We start from the raw sequence: 12,379 nt of genomic DNA, 5'->3' as shown, positions 1-12,379 counted from the left end.
TAAAGGTTTCCAGTATGGGAACACCTGATCGATTTAGAAATTGGGATAAATATGGAGTTGATCCTCCCTGTGCACAGCTTCCGCTCTTTTGCGAAGAGTTTGCACAAGATTTTGATGTGTATCCCATTTCCATGGCAGTGTCACCACAGAAAGAGGTCTACTTGGAAATATCCAAATCAAGCCAAATGTATTTATCATTTCATGATGCACTGGTCTCCATATGTAGGTATGCACTTTTTTTTTAAAAAAAAAGGAAAGAATATTGCAAATTATTTTGCTGAACCCTAAGTTACGGCTTGTGGACACCTAGGCGTCCGGGGACCCCAGTTTGAGAACCACAAAAACAAACCTAAATAAAATGGGTTATTTTTTGTCTGTATTTGAATTTTATTTTACTGATAGTCGCAGAGGGTTGAACAACCAAAGATTTTTTTTGTCGTTAGTCACGTCGAAGTCGATTAATCGATGACGTCATTGATATTCAATTGGAGTCTCATTTTTAGTCAAATATTTCCACATATGTTGCGTAGTACGGCTGTATGTGTTATGATAGTGTTGTAAAGTGGCATGGGTGTCGCGTTGTAAATGTGATATGAGGAAAGTGCCCGTTAGCACACAGTTGTTGTCAACGCGTTATTGGACATAACATTTTGAGGACGACCGCTGCCCTTGTCCCTCACCGCAAATCCAAAGGTCACCATTTCTATGACTATTTTAACACTTGTGGCCATTAAAACCGCCAATGCCAGTAAAGCGAACCGCTATTCTTAACCACAAGCAGATTATTTTCGTACTGTCAGACCCGCGCAGATGTATGAAGACTTGTTGGCCGGATATTTCGCTGCTCCTCAGTGCATTATAGTCCGGCGACGGCAGCGGAAGGGAACATTGCAAGTCCACTGTAAATTGGCCCACTTGGAAGACGATTACTTCACGTCAAGCTTTCAACGTTGATGCGGAGTAGTAAAGTCGACTAATCGGTTCCACCCTTAATAGCCACACAACCGGAGTTGTAGTCCACTAACCGCTTCCAAGCCTAATAGCCGCCATGTTGTGTTTTCATCTGGTCTCTCCTTGTTGTTTTGCAGGTATGAGCTGTTCCAGAAGCAGCTTTTCCAGCTGGAAGAGGCAGAGGGCGGCTTCGACCAGTTTACGCGGAGCTACTGGACCTTTGGCGTGCAGCGGCAGCCCAACAACAGCCTCTTCTTTAAGGAATGGGCGCCAGCTGCGGAGGCCCTCTTCCTCACCGGTGATTTCAGTAAGTAGACTCTCGGGGTGAGAACAGGCAGCTCTTCCATCAGCGTGCTCACAAGAATTCCCCGCAATATTCTGGCAATTTTCACTTAGCTGTCAGTCGGCACACCTGCTCACGGATGACTTGATGTTAGAAAATGAGCCAGGGAAAAATACAGTAATCCCCTTCATACAGTGTGGTGCCTTGATTTACCAGTTTAATTCCGTCAGTAACACTCATGTCTCAAGTCATCTTTCCCCATTGTAATAAAGGGAAATGCCGTTCATCTGCTCCAGTACTCCATAAAACTCCAACACAAAAAATGTAGTGTTTTAATAAGAAAAGTAGCACTCTGGACATACGTCTAACATACAGTAATAACACAAAAACAGTGCATCACGACTTCATCCATTCATTGTGCGCAGTAAACTGCAGTAATATTAGTCGTTTTTCTCTGAGCATAAAGACACACACGCCTTTGTGTAGTATTGTCTGTCTACTTGTGTTGCTGCACCATTTTTGTATTGATATCCGTTTCTTGGAGAGTCATAACATAGCGGCAGCAATGGTAATTTTGCTAGCCAGTCAATGGAGTTTTGCATTGTGTGTTACCGTTAAGCTTAAGATTCATTTTCCACTTTTGTACAGTATATGCATAGGTGCACCGCGATTGGCTGGTGACCAATCCAGATTGTAAACCCGCCTCTCGGCTAAACTCATCTGGGATAGGCTCCAGCTCAGTCACGATCCCGATGAGGATTATTAGCCCGATAGAAATTGGATGGATGGGCTGACTATATACATAGGGTTCTTATTTTAGTAAAGAAAAATAATCTCTGGGAAAAAAAAAACAACAACTGTGTGATTGTGTGGGACTAAGCTCGGCCTCAGCTCACACAAAATCAAACTCAATTGGGTTTTGAATTTGATCTAAAAAGAAATTCATGCTTCAAAGTTGGAAACTTCTGTGCCCATACATCACCATTAAGGGAACCAGGCACCAAAGCAAAACCCCATATGAACCCTTCTCGGGCCGGGTGATGTGGCTTCAAATTCATATCATGGTATAAATGGAATCCGTTCCCAGTAAACATTGCGGTAGAAACATAAGTGCGAAAATTATAATGGAAGTATTTCTGAATAGGCTATATAGTCACTCAGCTAAGCTGAATTGATTATTTATTTATTTTTTAAGTGGGAAAAACAGCAACAAAATAGCGATAATTTTTGGACGTCTGTGCTTGCTGTGCAGCTGTTCTATAATTTTCTCTCTAAACACTTATTCATTTCCCTGCCAATTTGTTGTGCATAGTTGACGACGCTCCGCTGTAACAATGTCAGAGAAAATGAAAATGTGACTCTTAATTTCAAGTTTCTTCCCAATGTGGTCAAGAGATTGCACATACAAAAAAAAAAACGTTGTATCTGGGCAGAGCAGTTAATAAGATATTTAACGTGGCTCTGCTGCTGAACACAAAAGAAGCAGAAATTAAGATCAAAATGCGCAGGAGGTGGAACGAGGCTGTCGGCCCTTTTGATCGGCCGACCTGGGAGTCGGAAATGTGGAAAATATTGATCACACGGGATCGTCTTGAATACTGAAGCGGGGGACTGTCTTCTTTAGAATGTGGGAGTGTGCTTTTAATATTTTAGTAGCTGCTTATTTCATCATCGCAGGCATAGTTGATGAGAGAGTGAAAAAGCTCTGTGTTTGCCCCCAGAACTCCTTTTCACCCGCCGTGCCAACTTTGAAAGTCAGATCAAGTTAATGGTTTCCGAGTCAGTCAAGATCATTTATTTTCATCATCATTAGCTACTTTACACCAGATTGCATATCATCTGTCAAATAGATAAACAAAGTACCTCACACTCGAGGCCTTATTTAGTGCTTTCATATTTCTTTATTTTTATTTTTTTTAAATCAAATGTATTTGAGTACGTGGTCTTATTGCACATACCAGTCATTATGCATAACTCATTTGACACATTGGGGGAGGAAAAAAAAGTCTCAGGCTAAAAGTAAGCATAACTGCTTCGTGCCTGTGCATGAAGCTCAAATGAAATTACTTTGACCACGATAGATGGTGTAGGCAAAAAAAAAAAAAAAATACATGCTTCTGATCGGGTCTCGTTTGGGTAAATTCCCAAATCGAAGATTGTCCAAATACAAGCCTTGAAATGAGCCCAAAATGGCAGACATCCCAGCCCAGGGCATGGGTCCTTGAGAGTCTTTCGTGCGTCCTGTCATGCTAGACATGTTGATCAATTTCCAACTGATTATTGAAACTGGTGTCGGGGGTTATTTGTTTCTAACTTTCCAGGGGGTTCCACTGAGCGGGTTTTGGGGGTGGACCCCTAAAATACATCCATCTTCATCTGATGCAGTGAACACTGACACAGTTGCATGCCTCTTTTATCATCTCTGCACATTTTCTCATTTTTCATCCGTTGAAAATGTATAGAAGCGCTGTTCCGACATTTCCTCGTCTGAGAGTGATTACATTGTGACATCGCTCCGTCATTTTCTGTGATTTCGGAACTGATGCATATATTCTGCCGCGGTGCACTTCAGGCTATAAATCCCGGATGACTTCCAGTGTGGCGTGTCACTTCCCATTCTGCCGTTGTTTTCCGTTCATCAAGGGCAAGCAGATACGGATTGGAGACGTGGACCGGATGGCCGGCGTGACAAATGTTCAGCGCTGTAAAATGTTCCCTTCAGCTGTCGGTAACGTGCTCTCAGCAGGTCTCTTTGATTCACTGAGTGGCGAAGTGGGCATGTCATCTTGGAGGAGAGCAGAGCTGGTGAACTCGACAAGGCCGGTAGGGAGCTGTTTAGGCAGAAAGCAAAGAGACAGGAAGTGACTTTGAATTCTTTCATTAGCAATCAAAAATAATGAAATTCCCTGGGGCTGGCTTTTACAATCGAGGATTTGGGGAGTAGTGGAAAAAGGAGTTTTCGATTGTACTTTTTCAACTATTTTGCGTTGTAATCCACCCTTATTTGGGTAAATATAATGCAATATATTTTCTCGGGATTTACTGGTACATTAGTAATCCTATTTCACAGTAGAAAACATATTTGTCATCCGAGTTCCCACCCCAAATATACTGATTCCTTGACTGTTTTATTTGAATGTCTAGCTCTGTTGCCCTGCTGCTGCCATTACCGTGTTTTTCAGGTGTATGCACCTTATAAAAAATGAATATGTGATTGTTAATATGTATTATTGTACGTAGCTTTTACGTCAATATTTGAGAGTTCTAGTTTTGATATCGCTCACATTGCTGATTGGATTTTGCACTTTGTCTTTGTTTTATGTTGTATGTTGTTTTAATGTGCTGAGGACCACAATGTCAATAATCCCGCAGGCTTTATTGTGTTTCGATCCTCTTTGATGATACGTAATACTGATACTGTATATCGGGGAGCGCTAAGGTGCTTTTGTGCTATCATCGAATCAATCAAATATATTACGAGACAGGAAATGGAAATGCCTTGTTCTCTAACAAAATGTCTACTCTGTTTTTAAAAAAATTAAATAAATAAATAAATAAATAAATACCAAAAAAAACAGTGCAGCTCAGCCTCTGGTGTCCTGGCTAGCTATATGCTTTTAGCGGTACGTTAAACTTGTTTTCCGATGAAGGAATTGAGGGTGGTTGGGGTTTGCGGGTAAATCATTCTTCACACACTTCATCACACTTTTTCTTCTTTCTAAAGTGTGTGCCACGGAATTAAGAAAACAAGCAATTGATGTTGCACTTCCTTAAATAGAAAACAAACTATTGCTGTTTCAATTTCTTTCTGAAAGAAAACAATCTCTTGGTATTACTGTCCCCTAAAGAAAGACAAACTAATGTTACACTTTCCTAAAAAGAGGGCGGCATTGATTTTGCACTGGACTGAAAAGAAAACAAACTGTTGATGTGGCACTTTCCCAAAAAACAAAACAAACAATTGATGTTGCTTTTTCCTAAAAAGCAAGCACGCTATTGATGGACTTTCCGATAAAAGAAAAGCTATAGCTCTTACGCATTCCATAAAAAAAGAAAACTATTCTTGTTACAGTTTCCTAAAAAGAAAACAAACTCTTGGTGTTGCACTTTCCTAATAAGAAGATTTTGCACTTATCGAAAAGAAAACAACCAACTCATCTTGCAGCTTCCTGAAAAGAAAGCAAAAATCTGGTGATGAACTTTTCTTTAAAAGAAAAACTATTGATGAGCCGTTTTCCAACCCCTGATACATTGATGAGGAGGTGTGCCTCACTACTCCCGCTAATGTATCATCTTCATATCAGGTCTAATCTGAGTGTGTATTACATTGATCCCCGACTCACATGTTTGTGTTTTCGACTCTCCTCCTAGATAGCTGGGACAAATTCTCCCACCCGTACACGAAGAGAGATTACGGCAAGTGGGAGCTGATTCTCCCGCCGAAGCGTGACGGGTCTCCCGCTGTGGATCACAACACCAAGCTCAAGGTAGGCAGCAGCGCATCTTCACGCCGACTTTCACGCCCTCAGCGGGTGCCGTGTCGACGCTGCGCCCCCGCCCACGTCCCGTAAACCCTGTGCGAAAGGCTGGCGCTGCGCCATGAACGGCGAGCAGAAGGGAGACTACGGCGCGCAGGCAGTGTGCGGCGTGGGGGCTTGTTTTCATTTCCACTCCCGCGGGACATGTTTGTTCAGTGCACAACACGGCCCACTCTGGCTGCAGCTGATTGTTTTTTTTTTTTTAGCGCTTGTAAAAAATTCATCAAGGTTAAATGCAAAACACATACCTCCTGCTTTGCGTTGTCTCCCGTGTAAGTCACGAGGATGAAAAATGTAGTGAACCCCCGTTCATTGCGGTGGATATGTTCCAGACCCAGCAACCCTAGGCGAACATGCACGATAGATAGAGACCATTCATTCATCGTGCATTTTTTTCGTACTGTTTTTTTCTCACTAGGGTCACTGGGGTGCTGGATCTAGTGGGGCCTCGGTATGTGAACCTCGATATAGCTGGGAAACCCAATCCCGAAATAAGATGCTAGCCGTGGAATTGAAGGCGTCACGGCGCCACTGTCCTTGGGACCGGGTCATCTCAGGCGCTCCCCTCCCTCTCCTGGACAGGCTGCCTCGCTCCCATTGTCAGCGGAGGTCAGTCTTGGGATGATAAGAAGCAGATGGAAGCACTGGCACGTGCCCGCCCCTGCACACCCCTTGCTGCCCGTCAATGGCTGCATCGCAGCCAGCTTCCGCTTTACAATTAATTCCACCGCGCTCCCTCATCAAAGCCGAGCGCCAGCCGCTCTAATGTAGAGCCCTGTGTCCGATTTGTTCTGGGGTCCAATTTGTCTAAACAAACAAGCAGTGTGGGCACTTGCTCTTGATGATGCCCGGCAGGGAAGTATTTTTGAAGTGATCAAACACCTCACACCTTGCATGGTTCGCGCATTGCCTGGCTGCTGCTAGTTTTCCCCCGTGATTTCTTTTTAACGTGCCTGATACTGGCCAATTTGTGTGAAGGACCACCTTAGCGCATTTATTTATTTTTCCTAATCCTGTAAGTTCTGAAGGACGTCAGTCGGGGGAACTTGGACCCCCCGGAGGCTGGCTGTAATGAAAACAAGCCTAGAGGGGGTTGTGGCCAACAGCACTCAGGCAGGTGGCACTGGTCATTACTGCACAGGAGTAGCCAGAATTAGCCGGGATCCGCGCGGGACGGAACACGTACTGTGCGTAACACTGCAGACTGGACTGGGAGCTTTTTCTGACTCTCATGGTTTCAGTTCTATTTAAATGCCCTTAAAGCGCGTCGGTTCAGTTTCATATGGTCCATGTTTTACCAAAGACTACAGAAATACCTGATTCGCAAAAGGTTGAATTGGTGCAAAAGTTGAATCCGAAGGTTGTTGAAGAGGTTTCACCAATCTGAAAAGGCTTTTTCAATTTTCAAGTAGGACTGAAAAAGGCTTTTTCCATTTCTAAATTAAAACTGAAAATGTTTTTTTTTTTTTTTTTTCAGGTTTAAAGTAGGTGTTTGAGTTCTAAAGTAGAAAGGGGGGAAATTCTTTTCTTCTTAAAGGTGAAATGTCTTCAACAACAAAGAGTCCAGTTGCCTCAATTCAACATTTACAGATTACAGTAGTATGAGCAGAATGAATGAGAATCTACAGAGAAAAAATACCTAATCCATACCATAAGTAGGATGATTCAAAGCCATTATTATTATTTTTTTTTTGTAATTTACTGAAAAATCCCAATCCAAATAAATGTACTGTTACAGCCCTATCTAGTATATCTTTCAACACTGTACAACCGAAATCCTTTCTACCCTACGACTGTGTTTCCATTGGCTGTCCTCGTAATGTGCTCATTGCTTATAATTGGTTGTCGTCTTCTACCAGGTGGTGGTTCACACTAAGGATGGGGAGCGGCTCTACCGGATCTCGCCTTGGGCAAAATATGTGACCAGGGAGGAGAAAACGGTCATCTACGACTGGATTCACTGGGACCCCTCACAGCCGTACATTGTAAGGGGATTACTAATTTGGTTCTTCTTGGGAACCAGTCAGAATCAGTGTCAACACCATCTTGGCATCACTTTGTTTTTGGATTGCACTTACATATAGCACTTTATCAACACCATACGGTGTCCAAAACGCTTTAAAAAGCATCACATTCACCCATTCACGCACACATTCATACACCAAAGGGTGGATGCTGCCATGCAAGGTGCTGCCAGGCCCACTGGTTGCAAATTAGGGCCCAGTGTCTTGCCCAAGGACACTTCGACAGTCGGAGCCGGGATTCGAACCGACGACCTTTCGGTCACTGGAGGACCCGCTCTACCAGTTGAACCACAACCGCCCCCGTGATTCTGATTCTTACAACTAATGAATCGCTTTTTTTGGCTGCTTCAACATGCTCCAAAATGTGTGCGTCCCGGTGAAAATATTTGCAGTCCCAAATGCAACCAGCCATAAATTTACTCTGTTGTGCACCCTGGAAAGTTGGCAAAAATTTGTCCCTGGCACCAGATTCCCCGATCGACTTGGTGGACATGTCTACTGTAACAAGAAAATTCCAGGGCTTGTATGAACTTTGACAAACAAGGAAATTTGCGAGCTCCAATCAGAAGCAGGTATCCTAAACAGGCTTTAAAAAAACAAACAAAAAACTTCACTCCATTAACCCCTGTGAAAAGCTGAAGGAAATTAGTGCCCCCACATCAGATTCACAGATCGACATGTACTTTGACGAACTTTTACAAGAGAAAATTTGCCAAAATAAGCCCAAACCGGAAGCAGTTATCCACAAACGACAGCTAATGCTGAATTGCAAAGCTTTTTTTTTTTTTACCTACTTCATCTAATATTGGCGGAGCATAGCGTCAAAGTTTGATGGTGTTGGGAACTCGCCATGAAAAAGTGGCTGCGAGGGGCCAATTCATTGCTGCTTGCAGCTTCAATTTCTCTTTTAACATCCTACAGAGAGAGCTTTGTCACTGGATGGTATGTTCAAGTGGCTGCTTCATGTGCTTCAAATCGTGGGTTCAAGTCCTGTTGTGTAGCCGTCAGGATGTTAGCGCCAAACAAATCTCTTGCGTAACACAGACGATGTGATTCATACCACAGAAGCCTTTGTTGAAAGAGAATATTTTTTTTTTTTCGCGGCTGGCTCCGGGAGGATGTTTTTTGCTATTTCTTCGCTTTTCTCTCCAGCACATCCACCCGCGGCCCATGAAACCCACGCACCTGAGGATCTACGAGGCCCACGTGGGCATCGCGTCACCTGAGGGAAAGATCGCGTCGTACAGAAACTTCACCATCAACGTGCTGCCTCGTATAAAAGACCTGGGTAAGATGTGACGCTTAACGTCATTTATTCATTAACCGTGGTGTCTCTGTTGGCTTTATAAAAAAAAAAAAATCCACTTTGTGTCACAATACCCATAGTGATATGGAATTAACAGAGCGAGCACTTTTGTTGACGGCGGCCTCGAGGAAATCTTTTCATTTTGCATTCACGTCTCATCGCCTGCAGTGACGTCTGAACTAAAAAAAACATTTTGCCCCCTCATGGCCATCTGGAATGTCTCCATATTGTTGCTCGCAGGTGTAATTAAACTGACTTAGACTAGAAAACCAACCACAATTTTATTTGTCTCGCTCAACTATAACATAATCTTACAACCCCAATTCCAATGAAGTTGGGACGTAAATAAAAACAGAATACAATGATTTGCAAATCATGTTCAACCTATATTTAATAGAATACACTACAAAGACAAGATATTTAATGTTCAAACTAAAAGCAAATAATCATTAACTTGGAATTTTATGGCTGCAACACGTTCCAAAAAAGATGGGACTGTCAGGGCTTTGGCGCCATCTTGCGGTATCTCAGAGCTTTATAGAAAGCGCGCCAAAACCGCACATTTGCAGGTTGCAACTGCGAATAGGCGGGAGGGGGAGGGCATCATTGTATTTGTTTGGACAAGTGTCATTCACGTATCGGAATTGTAATTTGGCGCATTTGTGATGATGCGAGTGAAACCGCAAATTCACCTAATTTTAGCAAGGCAAGAAAGAATGTTGAAAATGTGCTTAGAATTCTTGATCCATGGGGTAGTTTGACAAAAGCATGTCAGACATGTTATCAAGACACGTGGGAGCTGGTTTCAATTGTCAAACAAATGCATCATTTGTCTCCTACTAATGCAACCTTAGTGAGGATAAGCGGTACAGGAAATGGATGGATGGATATCATAATGCGCAGAAGCCATCTGATAAGTGCTTTCCCCCAGCTTGTCGCCTGTCAAACCGTCTACCTGCTGCAGCTCAGGGAAGTCCCAATCGTAGTGCGTCTGAAGGTGAATCTCCGCTATCTTTTCACCCTTTGTAGAAATGCTGGCACACACCCACAGAAGGTCTCGTTTTGCTTCGTCTCCGGCGTGTAGCTACCGTAGGGCTTCCCTCTGGAGCGCGCGGCGATGGCTTCAAAGCCTCCTGTTGTCTTCTACTCATGGAGGCCGCTCTCGTAGGACCATGCTGAGATGTTTTACTTGAACTCCTGACTCTTACCGACCCCCCCCCCCCCCAGTTAAAATGAGTGGATTTGGTATTTTCAGAATCAGAATTGATTTATCATTGCGCAACAGCACAACGAGATTAAAAGCCCAACCAAGCTCAGCTATAGAATGATAAAGAACTTATTTACAATTTTAAAAAATTACAAACCATATCTCTGTAGTAAAGTGGAATGGAAAAGTTGAGTAGTGTAGTATTTACGCATTATTGTTTACTTCAGGTGTTGATGTTTATTTACATGCCATTTCAGCGATGTTTCGTGTGTTCTGTGACTATAAACACCTCCATATCAGATACCGTATGTGTTACTTCAAATGTACATATAAATAAATGGAGATCTAGGCAATTGGGCATGAGATGGGAATTCAGCCAAAATAGTGGCCATGTGTTGTGGTTAACGTTGTCGTTACGCGTCATTCCCACGCGGTCTGCTGACATCCTACAAATCTCCGAGAGAGACGACAACAAGGCCTGCGGCGACGGCAGGAAATGAGGCGACGCGAGCAGACGGAGGTGCCGCGCTCCTCACTGAATCATGCTGTAAACTTTTACCTTGACCTGCAAAACAAACAATCTATAGAGACAGCGTGATCATGTTAAACATGAAAACAAAACATGGAGTGCATAGTACATTTGCAAACCGTATGTGCTGTGTCCAGGTTACAACTGCATTCAAATGATGGCCATCATGGAGCACGCCTATTATGCAAGCTTTGGCTATCAGGTTACCAGCTTCTTCGCGGCGTCCAGGTATGTCACAGAAATTAGCAGGGCTCTTGCTTATAACATTAATGTTGAAATGTTTCGAGATCGGTTGAAAATTGTGACTTGTCGCCAGCTGTGATTATTTTTTTTTATCTAATATTGCTCAAAACTGTAATGGTTTGATGTTTTCAGCTATGTACTCATCTCGGCTATTTTGTATCTCATACAGTAGGTATCACGTGGTAGAACAATAAATACGGAATCTTTCGAGATTAGTTACGACAGAGGTCAACCTGTACTAATTTGACCTCAGCTACCGCGAACATTCAATACCAAATATCATTGAAAATCAATAGGCACACGGAACAATAATCCTCGTAACATTGCCGATTGATTAAATCAGTAATGACCGGCGGAGGGATTTTCCCCACGTCGTCGCACCATTTGCGTGTTCACCACAAATATTTCTCGAGTCGTGTCATTTCACAGCGAGGGGCCTCTGAGACAAAACAGAGCGAGCAATTTCCTGCCTTGGTTGTCCGATCAAGGTGAGCGCGCCTGACCCCAGCAGTAATCTCTCTGTAAACACATTTCAAGTTAATCCAGAGAGCGGGACTCTCTGATAAAGCTTGACTAGTCTGAGTGTTTATCTTCTGTCAGAGACCCCGAGCCCCCCCCCCCCGTCCCACCTTCACCACCCCTTCCCTCGCATATTGGGAGTATACCCTAAGCCCCCGAGTGTAAGGTATATAGTGTAATTTCACCCATGATTGAACTCTCACTGTCATTTAAAACCGGAACGCTTGAATACAGCGAAACGGCTAATGCTGGCGCGAGGCGTGCTGCTTCGCAAGGAGGCCGATGGGACGGTAGCAGCGAGGAAGGACGGGAGCCGGCGTTATTCGGAAAATAGGAGGAGTGTGGCCAAAAATCGATCAGGCGACTTTGCAACACTCTTTTTAGGTAGGACTCAAGTCCGGGCACAAACGGTCTTAATTTGGATCGATAACAAGATTGTAGCGCTCTAGTATAGCTAATCAGAATTGTTTTCATTTGGATTAATGCTTTATCCACTGTGAAATGAAAGAAAATGCATACAATTTATTAGGCTTTAAACGATCAGGATTTTTGGGGCCGATCACCTATCAGCGAGTTTAAAAAAACTGATCTCCGATCACAAGATGGAGGAATGTGGCTATTTAAATGACCTGTTCATTTACTGTATATACTTGTGTACTTAATTGCTCCAAAAAATGATATTTACAATAAATAATGTATCTTTGTTCCTCTATTTATGCCAGTGAGGCATAGTGACAGACAGAACGAATGAATGGTCTTCTATTAGATGGCAGGAAGTG

At 43.2% G+C, this 12,379-nt stretch overlaps 1 protein-coding gene across 1 annotated transcript in view; it reads left to right on the top strand.

The window, feature by feature from the left end:
• The window catches only part of gbe1b (glucan (1,4-alpha-), branching enzyme 1b), a 63,785-nt gene that overhangs the window by 8,677 nt on the left and 42,729 nt on the right, over window positions 1-12,379 (top strand). The window contains exons 2-6 of the mRNA XM_061780990.1: window positions 1,089-1,258; window positions 5,606-5,721; window positions 7,632-7,757; window positions 8,949-9,084; window positions 10,976-11,066. Coding sequence (XP_061636974.1) covers window positions 1,089-1,258; window positions 5,606-5,721; window positions 7,632-7,757; window positions 8,949-9,084; window positions 10,976-11,066 — 639 coding nt within the window. The remainder of the gene's footprint in view (window positions 1-1,088; window positions 1,259-5,605; window positions 5,722-7,631; window positions 7,758-8,948; window positions 9,085-10,975; window positions 11,067-12,379) is intronic.

This window comes from Phyllopteryx taeniolatus, chromosome 8 (genome assembly GCF_024500385.1).
Source record: "Phyllopteryx taeniolatus isolate TA_2022b chromosome 8, UOR_Ptae_1.2, whole genome shotgun sequence".
In the NCBI taxonomy this organism is placed as follows: domain Eukaryota; kingdom Metazoa; phylum Chordata; class Actinopteri; order Syngnathiformes; family Syngnathidae; genus Phyllopteryx; species Phyllopteryx taeniolatus.
The sequence above is the reverse complement of the archived record's forward strand: the minus strand, read 5'-3'. Positions and strand labels throughout refer to the sequence as shown.